Source organism: Elephas maximus, chromosome 4, assembly GCF_024166365.1.
Source record: "Elephas maximus indicus isolate mEleMax1 chromosome 4, mEleMax1 primary haplotype, whole genome shotgun sequence".
Lineage (NCBI taxonomy): Eukaryota > Metazoa > Chordata > Mammalia > Proboscidea > Elephantidae > Elephas > Elephas maximus.
The window spans coordinates 127,511,272-127,529,851 of NC_064822.1; the positions used below are offsets into that span (position 1 = coordinate 127,511,272).

Sequence of the window (18,580 nt, forward strand, 5' to 3'; positions counted from 1 at the left end):
CAGACACAGGAGTAGGGAGTCTCCCTAGGGACCCAAGGCTACTTTCCTTTCTCACCTTTTCTCTCCTTTTCCATTCCTTTCCTTTCTTTTCTTCCCTTTTCCTTTTCCTTCCTTCCTTTTACCTGAGGGTATTAGGAATTGCTCACCTGCTTCCCTTTCTGCTGTCACCACCAGGATCTTCCAACCAGGGCTGGGGATCAACATGCCACAGCTATTTCTCAACTCTCATGTCCTTAAAGAAAATATAAAACGCCTTTTGAGACTGTCCACATTAAAGAGCTTAGAGTCTTTTTTTAAAAGTAGTTACCAGTTATCAGAGATAGGGTTTTCCTCTCATCTCTCGTCGCCTCCCTGTCTTCACTTTCTAGGACTCTAAAGACACAGCACAAAAGATTATAAGCACGATGGCCCAAAGGATTGGCAACTCATGGGTATCTCTGAGAAGGGAACTGCTTGAAAGAGTTCTGTTTGGGGCTACCTAGGGAAGCACATGGGGAAGAATATAAGAAGGACAGACCCTGCGCCATAGAAACTAGCAGAGGGGGAAACAGTTCGGAGAGTAACGGGAGAGTGCTTCAAAGCAGAGCAACAACAGGACAGTGAAGGAGAAAGGGTGAGAAGTCCTGGCAGAGGCAGCAACCCTGAAATAGTACTGGTATGCTGTTCCTAAAGGCCCATTCATAGGAACTGTTTGTAAGTCAAGGGTCCCGGTGGCATGGTGGTTAAGCTCTCGGCTGCTAACTGAAAGGTCCACATTTTGAACCCACCACCCACTCTGTCTGCTTCTGTAAAGTTTTACAGCCTTGGAAACCCTATGGGCACTTCTACTCTGTCCTTCAGGGTTGCTATGAGTTGGAATTGACTTAACGGCAATGGGTTTGGTTTTTGTTTGGTATTTGTAAGTCAGGGACTGCCTCTGTAATAAAATGTCCATTAAGAAAAAAAACATCTTAGCATCTTATTCAATTTGTGTTCTAAGTGCAAAGTCTAAATGATAAAATTTAGAAAGGAAAAGTATTATGACCTTGATCACTTCACATACAGAATTTTTGAAAGTTCTGTATCTCTGAGAAACGTATAAAATATCAAAAACTAGAAATGGCTGCTCTTCCACATTAGTTTTATTTAATTCCTGGTTCAATAAAGGAAAGAAAATGATTGATACACATGTATCTTAACCAAAGGGTCTTTCCAATAATATATTCGTTATACTAATAATCAGTGGCTCTCCCATCAAACATATTCGAATTTTTTTTTTTTCCAATTTAAAGAAACCATGACATTTTTCTCACTGCCATTTTTATTTTCTCTAATTTCACTCAGGAGACCCCTCTACAAGATGGTTGGAAACCTATGCCGATTTCTGAAAGATCCCATCTCTACTTTAAAATTTACTATGAAACAGAACAGCTGCCGCTGAGTCGACGCCGACTCACGGAGGCCCCACACGTGTCAGAGGAGAACTGTGCTCCACAGGGTTTTTAATGGATGATTTTTTGGGAGTAGATTCCCAGGTCTTTCTTCCAAGGCACCTCTGGGTGGACTTGAACCACCAACCTCTCAAGTTAGCAGCCAAGCATGTCATGTTTGTACCATCCAGGGACTCCACTTGACTATTAGAAAGAATAAAATCTCTTCTATAACAATGAGAAAAGAGAATAATTGCACAACCTGTGGGGGGAAAAATTCTGTAATTTAAAAAAGAGAAATCTAGAAAAAAAGGAATTTTAATTCCACAGTCATTTGAATTTATAATTATTTTTTAGGTAAACTTACACTTTGCCTTCTATTTCTGAAAATAAGAGATAGAATGAATAAATGTATATTACGGAGCCAGTCCTAGCACTTTCAAGTGTTCATTACCTTTAGTATCAAGCCCTGGGTATGAATTTCTAAGATTTGTCAGGGTTTTAACTTGCAATTCCTACACCTGCCACCAGGTGGTATCTTGGGTCACAACGGTTTACTCCAGGTGTGGATAAATGAAAGGACACAGGATCCAGGCAATGACGCATTTTCTATTTAAAAATAAATATTTATTAAACTTACAAGTATAAACTATTAACCCCTAATTATCATGTATAAGAATGCTTTCTCAGCACTCTAAATTCTCCATATACATTTAACTAGACCATGCTGTTTTTCTTTGTATTTTTCAGCTGGAGGAGGAAAACTGCACAGTCACAGCGCTTCTTCAGCAGCATGAATCCCTTTGCTCCGTCTTCTCAATTAGGAGGTTTCCTTCCTACTTGTGCTGCTTCAATCTTGCCTAACTTCCTGAACACTGCACCTCCAAAGCAATTTAATTTTCACTGAATTACTGAAGATTATTTACTGGAAACCTTACACGTTCTCTGTCAACTATGCTCTTTGTTAAAAGAACAGTGCCTTTTAAAAAGTTCTTTCTACAAAATATTGAAAGGTATAAAGAACATAAAAACCATCCCTAATCTTACCACCCAAAGATAACATCATTAAGAGCTAATATATTTTTCCCCCCAGTTCTCATCCTTTATATCTGGAAATTTTTTCCTCAAACTTGTTTTCTACTTCCTATTTTTTATATTCTGCAGTATCGCATTTTCTATTCACTCTTCCATAAAGGTTTTCTAAACGGCCTTAAATAATCTCTCCCCCGTAGGGCTGTAATGAGGATCAAATGAGTTAGAGCACGGAAGCCCTTAGAACAATGCCTGGCGACTAGTAAGTGCTCAACAAATGCTAGTTCTTATGGTCATTTCTGCTGAAACTGGCTTTTGCATTTTTCCACTCTGCATACTGCCTCCTTTTCATCCTTTTCCTGATGGCCTGCTTAGTTAGCTGTAGTTTTATAGCTGCAACATTCCCTCAAGTGTTGTTGAAAGCACAAAAACATAGCTTCTAAAATCGTCTCATTTCTCACGGTCAGTCTATTGCAGAGGAAGCAATTCTTCAGGTCAGGAAAATGGTGATCTCTTTCTTTTGAATAAAAAAAATCCCTTAATAAAATTGAAGTCTTTTCACAATCCATTTATCTTTTTTGAGAAAGTGCCATACTTTCTGGTGAAATAATCTTCTAATAGAAGTTGAGCTGCTTTTGACAGGTTTTGTTGTGAATTCCCACCCAATCTTTCTCAGAGACACTGAAGAGAAAATGGGTGAGGCAGTAGGGGGTGGAGAAGACAATGGTTTATCAGCAAGAACATCCAGTAGCCAATGGGGAGAGTAAAGAAACAAGAGAGAACATCCCTAGACCTCCAATTTGGATCCTATTCCTTGGGTAAGTTCCCATTTTCCAGAACCTCTGCCAGTTTTGGCAGCCACAGCAAGAGCAACCTGAAGAACTTGCCCATCACCATGCCTGGTCTTTGGCTTGGTGTAGCTGACTGTAGAGGAAGCAGAGGCCAGGGGTACCTTATACAGTTGCTGAAATGCAAATGCTTCCATCCACCAATTCACGTATTCATTCATGCCATAAATATTTATTGGACATCTAACACATGCCAAGTGGTGGGATAAGCGCTAGGGCCACAATGGAATGCAGAACCAGATACCACCCCTGCCCTCACAGAAGCACAGGGTGCTAGGAGAGCACAGATCACTGACGGTCCCTAAGGAAGAAGAAATGAGGGAGCCAAGACATGAAGGATGATCAGGAATTAACTAGGTAGAAGGCCAAGTAAAGTGTTCAGGCAGTGGAATTAGTCCAGGGCTGGTGCAAAGACTCAGGGACAGTGGTGCACATGAGGTCAGTATGGCTGCAGGAGAGAAGGCATGGTGTGACACCAGACTAGGAAGACAGGTCTGCCTTGATCCTAAGAACAGTACAAACAAAGGGATCACATGGCCAGATATGCCATTTGAAAAGATCACTGAAGTCTAGTGAGAAAAAGGAATTGGAAGAGGGTAAAATGGATGTGGGGAGACACACTAGAAGGTAACTTCAGTTTTAATACCCTTAGGTGGCATGCATACCTGCAGTCTCTCAACCTGGCCTCACCTCCAAACACTGTCTCTCAAGTCACCTGGCTATTTTCTGGACAACCAACCTCTATTAGGGAAAGGGGCTCTGAGAAGTCCTCCAATCTGGAACCATTAAGGTACCACTAAAAAAAACTCCTCTCATTTCCTGCCGCATGGACTATTACTGGTTTCTCTTGCTAATACTGATGTTCCCTGATTTCTATAACCAGCCAGCCATTTCAGTTGGAATTTGGAGAGAACTCAAGTCTGTGCTCACACCAAACACCAAACCCAGAGTTTTCAAATATTGCCTTTTTAAGACTGAACACTGAAATTTCAAAAACCATATTTGAATAGAAGCGTTTTTAAATAGATGTATTTTTAGTAGTCTCTCCACAAGTGTATTTCGAGTTGAATGGATACTTGTAATTACATTAACAATTTTCAGCAATCATGTAAGTATAAATTATTTTAAAAAGATTTCTGGAAAAGGAAACATTACCCATACCCCATTATCTACTCTGGAGGCCTGGTGGTACAGTGGTTAAGAACTTGCCTGCTAACCAAAAGGTCAGCAGTTCAAATCCACCAGCTGCTCCTTAGAAACCCTATGGGGCAGTTCTACTCTATCCTATAAGGTTGATACTCTAATGTGGAAAATTGTTAGCAGGCTTATAGGCATTTAAATATAATTTTTTTAACTGTTTTTATAAAATAGTTTCTACCTCTTCAGTATCTTTTACTAGATACTTGAACAAATCTTCCCATTTGGCTCTTTCTTAAAAAAGATAAATGTAGAGAATCCTTTCCCTTCTTCCTCCATAACATGTTTCTAATATCAACTATTTAAGAATATATCCCAAAAGCAGACAGCAAGGATTACTAAGTAATCCCTGTGCTAACTATTTACTATATACACTTAGTAAATACACTTTTTATATGTTATAGTACTAATACTTTACAAATCACTATTAAAATTAACTAGTCAAGAGAAGTGTGCAGAACACTGGTTACAGAATTTCTCAACTTTTTGTAATCGTAATTTATTCCAGCACTTAAGATATTATGGTGATGGTGAAGAAAATTGAATATAAAATGAGACTTCCAGAAGAACAAACAAATCTGTCTTGGAAGACAGCCAGACTGCTCCTTGGAGGAAAGGAAGGCGAGGCTTCATTTCACATACTTTGGACATGTTACCAATAAGGACCAGTCCCTGGACAGGGACATTATGCTTGGTAAAGTAGAGGGTCAGCGAAAAAGAGGAAGACCCTCAACAAGATGGACAGTGCCTGCAACACTGTGAGGATGGCACAGGACCAGACAGCGTCTCGTTCTGTTGTACCTGGGGTCGCTATGAGTCAGAACCAACTCGACGGCACCCAACAAGAAGATAGCACTGCAGGCTTAATCACTGTGAAGTTGATAATGGGATTCATTGGTATTCTCATTTTATAAACACTGAGTTTGGGGCTTAAACGTTAATAGGTTCACATAAACTTTGATCAAGGCCAAATAATGAATCTTTGGCAAATCCAGAAGTCAAGTCATATACCTTTTGATCACCAAAGCAAAATTCTGGCAACCACATAACATTGCTTCAAGATAGTTTTCCATCTACTTTTAGAATAAAAGTCCCTCAAAAGCAGTAACTGACATGTGCCAAGCCATGCTGACTAAAACTTTGACCATTTATACTACTGGCAATAGAAGTACAATTTGTGTATTTTTTTACACTTTTTGTATTTAAAAAAAATTCAAATTCTTCAAATGTGAATGGCTTATATATTTTTACTTATTTCCCATAACAATAATAAAAAATCAAAGTCCTAAGTAGAGTCTTAATGTAAACTTTCCCTTAGACATCAAAAGATGATTGCTACAGGAAGTAAAAGTTGTCATTAGTAACACGTATGGGGAGGTAAACCTCAAGGTAAAGTAGAAATATGTCCCCCACCCAGCCCAGATTGAAAAACACCCACTTTTGCTTGACACCATAACTTGAGCAATAAGATACATGCAGGAGAAAAAAAAAAAAAAGCCATTTAACATATTTTTATAGTTAGAAAAAGTTTCCAATGTGCAACTACGCTTTAAAAGTATTATTTTTCCTCTTTGATTCTAAAAATCACTCAGCTATTTCCCATACATCCTCAGTACTAAATAGGCTTCAAAAATAAAGCAGTTCAGCTTCTCTTTTCACCAAATCTTCTGACTATAGCAGATCAAATAAAAATATCAAATGATTTTGCTTCTCAGATCTTAAATTCTCGTAAAAAGACCAGGCTTACTGGTCTGACTGAGACTGGAGGAACCCCGACAGTCATGGTCCCCAGATCCTTTGATAGCCCAAGACTGGAACCATTCCCGAAACCAACTCTACAGACAGGGATTGGCCTGGAGTATAAGACAGACGATGATGCTGGTGAGGAGTGAACTTCGTGGCTCAAATAGACACGTGAGACTATGTGAGCGGACTCTTGGCTGATGGCAAGATGAGAAGGCAGAGGGGGACAGGAGCTGGTTGAATGGATACGGGGAATACAGGGTGGAGAGGAGCCAAGTGCTGTCTCATTAAGGGGAGAGCGGCTGGGAGTGCACAGCCGGGTGTGTGTGGCTTTTTATATGACACACTGACTTGATTTGTAAACTTTTGCCTAAAGCACAATAAATAAATTAAAAGAAAAAAATATTTAAAAAAAAATGATTTTGCTTCTGACTACGAGCAGGTTATCTGTTCTGTGGTGGTTTTATTTGCATTTTATTCGTTTTACCAGAAATATCCTCCTTAGCCCAAGCAGCGTAAGGGCAAGCAGAATTAGATACGATCCCTGATTTAGGGTATCAACTGTTAAACTGTTGGAGCTTTGGTGGAGCAGATTAAATTAATGTTAATAATATATTTTATTTAACCCAACACACCTAGAATATTTTCATTTATACATGTAATCAATATAAAAAATAATGAAATATTTTACATTCTTTTTTTTACCAAATTTTCAAAATCCAATGTACATTTTATATTTACAGCATGTATCAGTTCAGACTAGTCACATTTCAATTTCTTAATGGCCACACGTGGCTACTGGCTACTGTGCTGAACATCTTAAATCCAAACAGTTTTCCTTAGACCAATAACTTACTATTCAGGAAGAATAGAGGAATCTTCTCTTTTCTTGCCTTCCAGTCACAGCTATAATTAAATATAGCAAAATTTAGGATCAGATATAAACTCAGAAAATTTCAAAGGAAATGCATGAGAGGGGATCTGGGATAGGAAAGTAGATGTGAAAAAAAATAAGGAAAATCAAAAAAATGGCTGTAACATGATTCTTCTACTTTACTAGCTCTGGTCATTAGATCATATAGAATTGTTAATTTTTACACCTGCCTTCCACACCCAAAATTCCCAGCCCAAGAATAATATCCATCTATACATCCCACAAGGGCCCTGGTGGCACAGAGTTAAGATCTACAGCAAACTACAGCTGCTAACCAAAAAGGTCAGCAGTTCGAATCCATCAGCCATTCCCTGAAAACACAATGGGCCAGTTCTACTTTGTCCTATAGGGTCACTATGAGTCGGAACCGACTTGACAGCAACAGGTTCGGTTTTGGTTTATACATCCTACATAGTACACGGTCACAGTTTACACAAAAATGTGGCTGTGTTCATTAACTACTGACCACTCTCATGTTTCCCCCGGATCATAACATTACCAAAGTGAGAGGTAAACTTATTCCAATCTTCTCATTCCAACCTCTCCACTTTACAAGGAAACTGGGATCTAGAGAGGGTCAGAGATCCACCTGAGATTTCGGAGCTTATTAATCGAAGTCTAAAAAAGGCCTGGCTCTCTGGGTGGTGCCAACAGTTAAGCCCTTGGCTACAGCTGAAAAGCTGGCAATTCCAACCCACCCAGAGCTGCCTCAAAAGAAGGGCCGAGTGATCAGCCTCCAAAAGGTCACAGCCTGGAAAACCTTAGGGAACACAGTTCTACTCTGAAATACATAGAGCTGTCATACCTCAGAATCGAATTGATGGCACCTAGCTATTGGTGGTTACGGGCAACGGGTAGCTATTGATGGTTAAGACAGGCGTGGTGATTTACTTCCAAAAAGCAGCCAGTGAAAACCCTTTGGATCATGGAGATGGCTCAGGACCGGCAATGTCTGTTTGTTGTACACAGGGTCACCGTGGAAGTCGAGGCGAACTTGACAGCGCTAACAACAACAAGCCTGCATTCAAGTTTCTGAGACCTGGTTTCAAGCCCTCTCTCCCATCCCTTCCAAGCTGCGCAACTTGCAGTAAGTAACTTGTTCACCTCTTTGACCACTGGTAAATGATATCTGCTTTGCACATTTTTGTGAGAATTATCTTAAAGGAATTTTAATGTATGTGAAAATATCAAGCACAGTATTCCTGTGATTTTAAATGTCTGTTGCATCTGAAAGAATCAGAAGGCAAGAAGCAACTTGGGGGTTTATTTTAATCTATTTTTACCCTTCAGTAGTATTATGCCTAATCTATAAAATATAGAGGCTGATAAAATTTTAAATTATTATTTAAAAGCTTTAAAGAAAAGATTGTAAAGCCTCCCTCAAGAACACATTAAGTGACAACTCTTATAATCCAAAAGTTTTCCAACATTATCTACAATTTTAGTCTATGTTTCAAAAACCAACTCACCTGGGCAAATGGAACCTGCTGGAGGGAGCATGTCACCCTGGAGAAAAAATTCTCTATTTCCTAACTAGGTTAGGATCAGTCCTGCTCCGTGTGCAGAGTCTCAGCAGGGGAAGTATGATTAGTTTCTATTTCCTAAATACTCCACCTTTACTGGTTTGGATAATAGGAGGGCCTACTGTGTTTTTTTACTGTGCCAGTAAGATGAAGCCAATTTTACCAAATTTCTTCTCTCTCAACAAAGGCATAAACTCAATCACTTGTGGCAAATAGAGCCTACCACTGTTTTCTATATGATAACAACATGACTCCTGCAAATATCTGAAAAGTGTTGTTAAATTATTCCTCAGCCTTCTTCCCTCAGAAGTTCTAGATATTAACTTTCTGGGTTCTGTAGAAAAGTTGGCACGTTCATAACACCTTGCACCAGTATTCTGTTGCATTTTGGTTCAGGCAGAATTTATTCTCAGTCTACCTCCAAGTGAAGCGAAAGAAAACCACTTTTCCCTTCAATGCAGTTCCATAAAGGTCTGGTTTCATGGTGGCTCTTTCATCTAAGGACATCCCTTTGAATTAGATACTTCCTGCCTAGCTAAGCCTCCCATCAGCAGGGTGTTCATAGAGGAGGGTTTGCAGTTTGGAATTCAGGCCCTCGAGTTAGGGAACAAAGTCTGAATCTGCCTGTCCTTCAGGACACAATGAAACAGCCAGCTGTTTGCTTAGACATTTGTCTGAGTAGTATTTTATCAGGCTATTATTAGTTTTAATGTTGTAATTAGATGTGCAAATGTACCCTGAGGTATGTTTGGATGAGAACATCATACAAATCAGAACTGACAATGATGAACACAGCTGCATTTCTGCCAATGATTAGGCATTTAAATAAGTGCTCATGGTGTGTTTGCTGGAAAACGTGATCCTGAGGAGCGGAGAGGTTAGCAATGACGTGAGGCTGCCAAGGGGCCATCAAAAATAACATCAAGCAAGAGGGAATAAATTGTATTCAACTTAAAAATTGGAAACTAACTTCTAAAGAAGATATACCAAAAGCAGGCAGAAAAGTAAATGAGGAAAAATGCTGTAAGAAATTCACTGGTGCTAAGGGACAGGAAATTAAAGAGAAAATGATACTAGCAGGGCATGGAATGCACCAGCTAGAAGATGTGGCTGATCTATCGGATTGTGTTGTGAGTACACAGCCATTATGATGTCTTTAAGAACATGTTCATATATGTCTTAAAATATCACAGACAGACATGCCAGATCCTTGGTGATGTCCAAAAATAAGTTGCCATCAAGTCAATTCCAACTCACGGCAACTCCACGTGTGTCTGAGTAGAACTGTATCCCACAGAGTTTTCAAGTCTGTGGCCTTTCCTAAGCAGATCACCAGGTCTTTCTTCCAAGGTACCTCTGTGCAGACTTGACTTCTAACCTTTTGGTTAGCAGCCAAGTGTGTTAACCATTTGCACTGTCCAGGGACCATGTAACGCACAAGCGTCCTTGAAGAGTCAGGCACAACCATGGCTCCCTACTGCACACTCCTTCCTCAGGCTTGTCCACACTTACCCTCTTTCCCTCACTGTCAAAACTTGAACAAACCTAAATGAGATACAATTGGTATTTTAATTGTCCTGAATTTAGTAACTAAGGATATTCATGGCCTTCCCCAACATGCTTGCACACTTTGCACTTCTTCTCCCCTCTGCCTGGTCACTCTCCTTCCAGGTATAGGACTAGCACGAGCTCACTTCAATCAAATCTCTTCTCAAGTGTCACTTCATGATAGGACAGCCCTGACTACTTTATCTAAAATTGCTCCTTCTCCATTTATATCCCTAACCTTGTCTTCATTTTCTTCAAAGTATTTACCTCACCCTGATGTATTACATATACATACACGTTTCTAAAGGTGTGTGAGCTATGCATCCCTTCCCAAGAGAACATAAGCTCCAAGAGAGGATGGGCAATCCTATGCCCTTAGCACTAGAATATCCAGCACCTCCGCATCACAGATAGACAGCTGCCATTCAGTCAACTCTGACTCAGGGCGACCTCATGTACGAGAGAATGAAACATTGCCTGGTCTTGTGTCAAACTCATGATTGCCAACATGTTTGAATCTGTCATTGTAGCTACTGTGCCAATCCATCTCACTGAGGTTCTCCTTTGCCGTTGCTGGCCATCTTCTTTACTTCACTAAACATGATGTCCTCCTTCAGCAACTGACCCTCCTAATGACGGGTCCAAGGAGCCCTGGTGGCGGAATGGTTAAGTGCTTCACTGCTAACCCAAAGGTTGGTTCAGCCGGCAGTTCAATCTACTAGCCACTCCGTGGGAAAAAGATGTGGCAGTCCGCTACCCTAAGATTACAGTCTTGGAAAACCTACCTAGGGGGCAGTTCTGCTCTGTCCTATAGGGTCACTATGAGTCAGAATCTACTGGATGACAATAGGTTTGGTTGGGTTTTTTTGTTTTTTTTTTCAAATGATATGTCCAAATCAAGCAAGTCAGACAATGTTCTGTTGTGATCCATCAGGTTTCTATTAACCAATTTTCTAAAGTAGATGGCCTCTTTCCTCCTAGTCTGTCTTAGTCTGGAAGCTCTGCTGAAACCTGCCCACCATGCGTGACCCCGCTAGTATTTGAAATACTGGTGACACAGCTTCCAGCATACACACATGCTGCCACAGTATGGCAATCTGATGGATGGGTGATGGTCCACGTAACAGGTTCTCAAAAAATATTTGCTGAATAAATAACAGTATACAGGAAGGAGAGTTGACATAAATATAGCTTCTCTTCATCTAAAATTTCCACAGAAATCATCTAAAATTTAATGCTGTAAGACATCAAGTCCAATTCCATCTTTATACCATTAGAATCTGAGGCTTGGGCTGACTAAGTGATACGTCCAAAAATTCATAATTAATTAGCCTGGACTCAGACTAAAAACTTAGTAGCCAGTGCCAGACTATTGTCCTTTCCTACTCACCTTGCATTCATAACAATAGGGAATGAAGATGTCAACACATTTGTACCTTCGGGGAACTCCCTGCTGTGGCATCGCTATTAGACCTCTTTCATTAACTGTCAGCCTCCAAAATTCTCCTTTCCTCTTGCAACTCCAAATTACTGAACCTGACAATCTAGGGATTCCAAGACTCTTTTCAGGTTGTCTCCTCACCACCTCCTGCCCCTATACTTCTTCCAAATTTCACCAAAATATGAATACAAAGACATAAATGCACTAAATAAACACTGCATCTATTTCTGGAAACATGAAAAACCCTTCAGGGTCTTTCACAAGTGTGTAAGCCAGTATGGTTTGTGGGTATGAACACACAGTTAAATATTGTACCAATGTTCTACGAATAAGAATAAAATACTCTAATGCTGATGCTGTACCAAACATAATGTAATCTTTCTCTGGAGATTCAGAAGCCAATTCTTGCCATGCCTTGAGGGCATTATTTGGAACAGCAATTCTCTGTACGCGTTGCTGCAGAAAGAAAATATATTATTTAAGCTCGTGGATTCTGAATAAATGGAACTTTATAGAATTTTGACAAAGAGGAGTTAGGATGTTCTTCATAGTAAAGCAAAAGCAGATGTGAAGAGCTATATTTCAAGCAAGAACAGTTAAACTCAGCATTTATCACTTCTTCATATGTAAAAGACTAACTCTATGTCCTAGATCATTAAAGTATAAGTGCATTTACCACGGGTTATGACAAGAAAAGTTTATTCAACTTCTTCTTCATACTTACAATTCAGTCTATCAGTGGGATATTAACCTAGACTGTACCATGTTTGATCTAGATTACTAAATATTAGGACATCTACAAGTTAATATAGGTTTTTCTTTAAATAAGCTTTTAACAGAGGGGGGTTTAACAGAAGTAAAACTGTTGTAAATTATGCACTATCCTAAATATACTGAAATTAGTAAAAGCTATTTATCAACCTTAAATATTTGAGATTATGACAAACAAAAACTCTTCAGTACAACCTACACTGGTCATCGCATGTCTATAACGTGCTGTCTGACTACCCAGCACTGAACCCAGTTAGTGAAAGACTAAAATGACATCATGATCAAGAGCAGACGGACTTCCCAGGAGAATCACCACAGAATGCCAACAATGAATAAAGGGAAGAAACTGAGCAGACGCACTGCAGAAATAAGGGCAAGGGGAGAGGATCATACGGGTTTTCTAGGACAGTCTTGTGACCCAGCTCCATTCCCTCCTTCATGTTTCATGAGATACCCCTGAATCCTTACAATAAACTCTCTCTCTCTGCCTCTTTAACTTAATTCCAGTTGGTTTCTGTGGCTTGTAATAAAGAGCTTTAGCTATGAAAACAGTATGCCCTCTCTTTACAGCGTCACGAAGTACATTAACGTGAAATCATTTGAGAACTCCCACAGTATTTTTTGCAATTTAGTACAACTTTGGTAGAACTTTTTTTCGCTAGAACCTTTTTGTTTTTTTAACGTAATATCTACTAACAGCCTTTGAGCTAGTACTCCACAGAGTTCACTTTGAAAAACAAGAATGTATACATTTGTACAAACTTAATACAATGTGTTTTCTCAACTAAATCATTTCGAATTTAAGGCAAAACATGTTGTGAAAGGGAAGGTTTGAAGAGGAAACCCCAAAATGGTATCACCTCGTCGTCTGCCCATTTCATCTTGGCAAAGGCAGATTCTGTACAAATCAAAAGAACATTTTCCTCTTAGAATTAGGTCAATTGCCACAAATACATATTTTATCTTAGATAATTCAGTATTGACTTTTAAAAATATTATCAATCAATACTTTAATGCAGCTTGACTCTGTACTGGCTGCAGATCAATATCACATGCATACTCTGAAGTACCAGGCAAGGCCTTAATATGCACCACGGAAATATGACCAAACTCATCCCCAAATCCTCATAAATATGTATTAAAAAGTGGCCTCAAACCACATACACTACATACACACTTATCATTTATTCCTCAGACAACTTTAAAATGAAAAAAGAGGCCCTGAAAACTTAAAGTTATAATCTTACTGAAAATGAGGAGTTTGAAAAGGTTTATATTTGGGGTCAAGTGGAATATTTTATTTTTGACAGTTTGGGAAATTCCCCAAAGCAATACTGGCAAATACACCATTTAAATTCGGTTATAGCTTAACTTGATGCTTATTTTTAGACATCTGAGAAACATGTTTAGATAAAAGGAAACAGGCCCTGGATCTTCTTTAAATGTCACCCTAATATCAGGCATGGGCAGAAAAAAAGTAAATTCCAAACAGTGATTCTTCCATCAAGAGTGTATAAAGTGAAAATAAATCTGTTTCAGACAGGATAAAAGGCAGCCCGGCTAGCTGCACAGTCCGTGAGAATTTCAGTTCTAACACTGGAAATGAATTCTGCACAGCTGGGCTCTCTAACCCTATTTAAGCTACAGCCAATGTGGGTGCTAGTCAAAAGTCAATTAAGGCCGACAGCTCCATTTCCAAAAAGAGCACTGCGACTGCAGCAATAGGAGGAATTCAAAAGGGTTTAATAATAAGGATTATTGTTCCAGAAAGACAACTCTCCAGCACCCTAGGAAGCATGGAACATTATGGGGAAACTTTATTTTTCCCCCCCTAGGTAAATGAAGGCTCATTCCTTTGAGCTCTAAAACATCTTTCTAATTTGCCAAGGTCCCTTCTAGAATGTACTACACAGTTCTAGACCTTCTTAAATAGAGAGCTATTTAACCTGATAGGAACTCCTGGTGACTCATTATGAATGACAATTACTACTTCCTGTCAAATGGTCTTTGGTGTGAAAGGACGTTTTAGTTTAGGCTAAATGGGCCCTGGTTGTGGTGTATTTTGGGTTTATGTTTGCTTTTTCAAAGTTTTTTCCACCTAGTTTAGTCAACCAGCTATTATTTCCTACCACTCTCAACCTGTCTGCTCATTGCAAAGTCTCTCCTCCCTCTGTCTTTTATAGTTTGCAGCCTCTCTCACTGCTCTAATCTTGGAAACTAGTGTTTCAGGTAAGAGCAGACAGGCTGAATCAAGGCCTGGGTTACAATCCATGAATTTCATGGCATCTGATTTCATTTCTCATGGGCCTTTTCCATATTACTCTCCACTTGTTAGCTGAGTTCCAGATAGCTGCAGGGTACTCACAGCACACGTGGATAATGACATCTCCCCTTTCCAGCAAGGTGTGATGGGTGAGCTCCAATAGTGCAAGGTCAAACCCCACTCCAGCAAGTTGAGAGAATCCTCGATTCCATATAACTAGCGAAACCACCTGTCTCAACCTTAAACACCAAATATATCTTTTTAACTTCCTGCTACTTGGTCTGTTCACAACATTCTCAAGTGCTCTTTCTGAGCCTTTTCCTAGGATTCTTCCCACATACATAAATCCCTACTGTGATCATTATGGTGGAAATAAGTCAAAATTTCAGTAAGTACATAAACTATTTGAATTCACAGAGAGCTTTCAAACTCAAATGTCCCTTCAAGGGATCTCCAACAATTCTCAGCCAATCTGTTGTTTTCATGTTAAACAGAAAGACTTGAGCCCTAGCTCAGTCACTATCTGTGGGACCTTGAAAAAAAAAAAACTCATTGCCACTGAGTCGATTCCAACTCATTGTGACCCTACAGCCCTTACCTCTGTGATGGTTAATTTTATGTGTCAGCTTGTCTAGACTATGATTCCCAGGGCTTTGGCCAAACACCATGCTAGTTGCTGTTTCATAAGGTAGTCTAATGTAATCTAATCACTTTCCGTAATGTAATCTAACATAATCAATCAATCAGTTGAAAGGAAAGTATACAGAGGGGGTGGTCAGCCTCCAGACTATGAATAGGTATTCTGGCAGAACTCAATCTCTTCTTCACTCTGCACTCTTCCCATCACCTGAGCTTCAGATCTTAAGATGTAAGTCTGAAGAAGTCTCCAGCCTGCAGCCTGATCTACAGATTTTGTATTTGGCAACCTCCCACAACTCCTACAAGGAAGAGTCTCTAGCCTGTCACCTGACCTATGGATTTTGGACTTGCCAGCCCCACAATCGCATTAACCAGTCCCTTGAAGTAAATTATTAATCAATATCTCTCTCTTTCTTTATATACATATAGGTGGTTTCGGTATATATATATACTTATATACGTGTGTGTGTGTGTGTGTATATATATATATATATATATATATACACGAGTCAGAATCAATTCAACAGCAACAGGTTTGGATTTTTTGGTTTCATATACATATAGTTACACACTGGTTCTGTCTCCCCAGAGAATCCCAAGGCACCCTCTTCAATCTCTAAGGTTTCCTCAGCTGTGGAATCAAGCTACGAAATTCACAGAATTAGACAATCGAATGAGATAATGTTAGGAAGGAACTTAGGACAAGGCCAGGCACTCAGAATGTGCTCAATAAAAGCTGGCTACTATTTTTATTATTGAAAATCATCATCATCAGTATCACACTATTAAACCCAATACACTGGTCTTTCTCTAATTCCAGCCACAAAGATGACAGGGAAAAAAGTGTAATCTCCTCTATTTTCTTTCAGCTCAGAAAAGGAGCAGGTGATCCTCAGTAAAACCAGCCATTTAAGTAAATGCACCAAAGTAGTTCACTTAGCACACAAGTATGCCTTGGTAACAAAATATCACTCTGGCCTCATTTCTAGTTATTGAAAGCAAACTTAATAACTTTAGTTTTTATGTCACTTTTTTAATAAGAAATTTTAAGGAAGAAAAGCCACAGCAAAAGAAGACTTGTAAGTAGAACTATCTACTAGAGAATTAATTTTTATGTGTTTCACTGCTGTGTATGTTAGACTGTAAGCTCCCTGAAGACATACTATGTCTAGCAAAACCCACAGCACTGTTAACGACATGGTTATTCATTTACTGCCTATGATTACAATCTTTTGGCATATACTTGTATAACCTGAAGTTTGCTCATGAAACCATCATAAAATGAAATACTTTTCTCTTTGAAGGATAATAAAAAAGATCTTCATGTCTTTTAAGTGTAGAATTTTCCATAATCTCTTTTCATATTTTTCTTAGCAGAGGGTCAAAGGACATCCCCAAACCCTGTAATTTCATTCTATTTCAACTCACGGGATAAAAATATCTTTATTTCTCTGCCAGACATTTTATTTCTTTACTTGTTCATGCCTCACGGCTTATGTGTCCTCAATTTCCAGTGTTCTGCCTGGTCTTTGGCTTTAAATATCTTTGCTTCTTTATTCTAGAGAAAGACCACTCTGTGAGATGGCCAAGTCACAAGTGGACACCTACCCACAGGCTGGCTGGAAGGCCAGGACCTAGGGAAATTTAGCGGTGGGAACAATTAGAATGGCACCAGGGTAGAAAAAAAGATTGAAGGGACCATTCTGATGGGCAGGAGTTGTGCTATGACTGTGAGTCATGAAGGTAAAAGTAACAACAGAGCAACTGGAGCTGGGAAAAAGTGAAGCACAAGGGTTAGACTCTAAGTATGGATGGGTCAGGGTTCTGAAAAAACGCCTGGACAGGAGCAGAATACATCTGTCAAGCAACTTATAAGGAAACAGGCAGAGAAGAATCTCTCGAGATATGGGACAAATAGGCTCGTCCACAGGACAGCACAATTCGAGAATGCCTACTGTCAAGGCTTTAAATGGCCTCCCCAGTGTGCTTAGACAAGGGCTAGGCAGGTGTGTGCTGCTGGGCTGAGAGGCCAAGGCTAGCTCTGCAGGTGCCAGTGATTGCAGCAGGGAGCTAGGTCCTCTGGGGAGCCCTTGCAGCTCTATTGCCATTGCTGAAGTTGATACGACACAAACTCTTCCTTCGGTTTTTATCCTCTTAAGAGCCATGAATTAAGTATTCATCTTTATTACCTAGAATTTTCTTCTGGAGCTACTGAAAGGAGGAATAGCTGAACTCTGGGAACAGTCCTAAAGTCTACCATGAGAGCTTGGGAATAATCTGAAAATCTTTCCACTTTCACTGAAACTGTCATCATTCAGTTCTCAGGCATCTTCCCTCTCCTCCCAGGAAAAAAGAGTGATTCCAAGCTCTTAATCAAACAGAAGTAAAGTGCATCAGACCCTCTCAAAGATATAAATAAAACTTTAGAGGTGTAAAGTTTGAATTTGTTTTTCTGTTTACTCAAAGACCAAGAAAAAGCACTTGGCCCAGAGCAAAAGAGAAAAGCACAAAACATCTGGCCTTCCAGTCACCCAGTTTTTCTATTATGCCCACGCCCCATTGTGGGGCATCACCTTCTTATTCCCCATCCCACCCCACTCCCCAGGACCTACACCCATGGTATTCTCTCCACTCAGTGCTACTAAGACAAAACAAAAATCCCATCATCTAGAAAAGAGTTCTTAAATTCACCAACACATTACTTAAGGCTGAACATATTATTTCTTAGCTATGCCTGGGATATTTGTATTTGTATAGGAGATTCAGAACACGAAAATTCACGGAAAAAAAAAAATGTGGAATTTCAAAGAGTGGATAGATAAAAGAGCTATTTGGAGGGAATTCAAAGGCATTTCTCAGCTGCTAAAGTGAAACAACTTACTTAGGGCTCACTCCACCCATGAGTAAGGCTGACCCCAAGAGAAACTTTTATAATAGAGCCATGAGTTTTAATCTTAAGAGATTTGGCTATTAATTCTGAATATTCAGCTCTAAAAGTACTAGAAAAACATACTAATGCTTAGAGAAAAGCTAACGATGCTTCCAGTTTCTACCAAGGGCTGTTCCCATCAATTTGTTCCTGAGGGGATGGGGGGAGGTGCAGGCAGGGGACAGGGAGCATTTCTTCCACCATTTAAATATCTTTGTGGAAGAAAACCACGTTACATTCACCTAAGGGATTTAATCCAAACAACTTTTCCCCTAAATTTCACATGCAAATTGTTCCCATCTT

At 39.6% G+C, this 18,580-nt stretch overlaps 1 protein-coding gene across 7 annotated transcripts in view; it reads right to left on the minus strand.

Moving 5' to 3' along the window:
- The window catches only part of GRIP1 (glutamate receptor interacting protein 1), a 791,276-nt gene that overhangs the window by 741,164 nt on the left and 31,532 nt on the right, over nucleotides 1-18,580 (minus strand). The window contains exons 1-2 of one of the 7 annotated variants that reach the window (XM_049883801.1): nucleotides 7,086-8,448; nucleotides 147-372 (exon numbers count right to left, since the gene is read on the minus strand). The exons of 4 other annotated variants lie outside the window; for them this stretch is intronic. In XM_049883801.1, coding sequence (XP_049739758.1) covers nucleotides 147-204 — 58 coding nt within the window. In that variant the 5' untranslated portion in view covers nucleotides 205-372; nucleotides 7,086-8,448. Of the gene's footprint in view, nucleotides 1-146; nucleotides 8,449-18,580 lie in introns of those variants that run through there. 2 more of the 7 variants (XM_049883802.1, XM_049883800.1) reach the window with 2 other exon arrangements.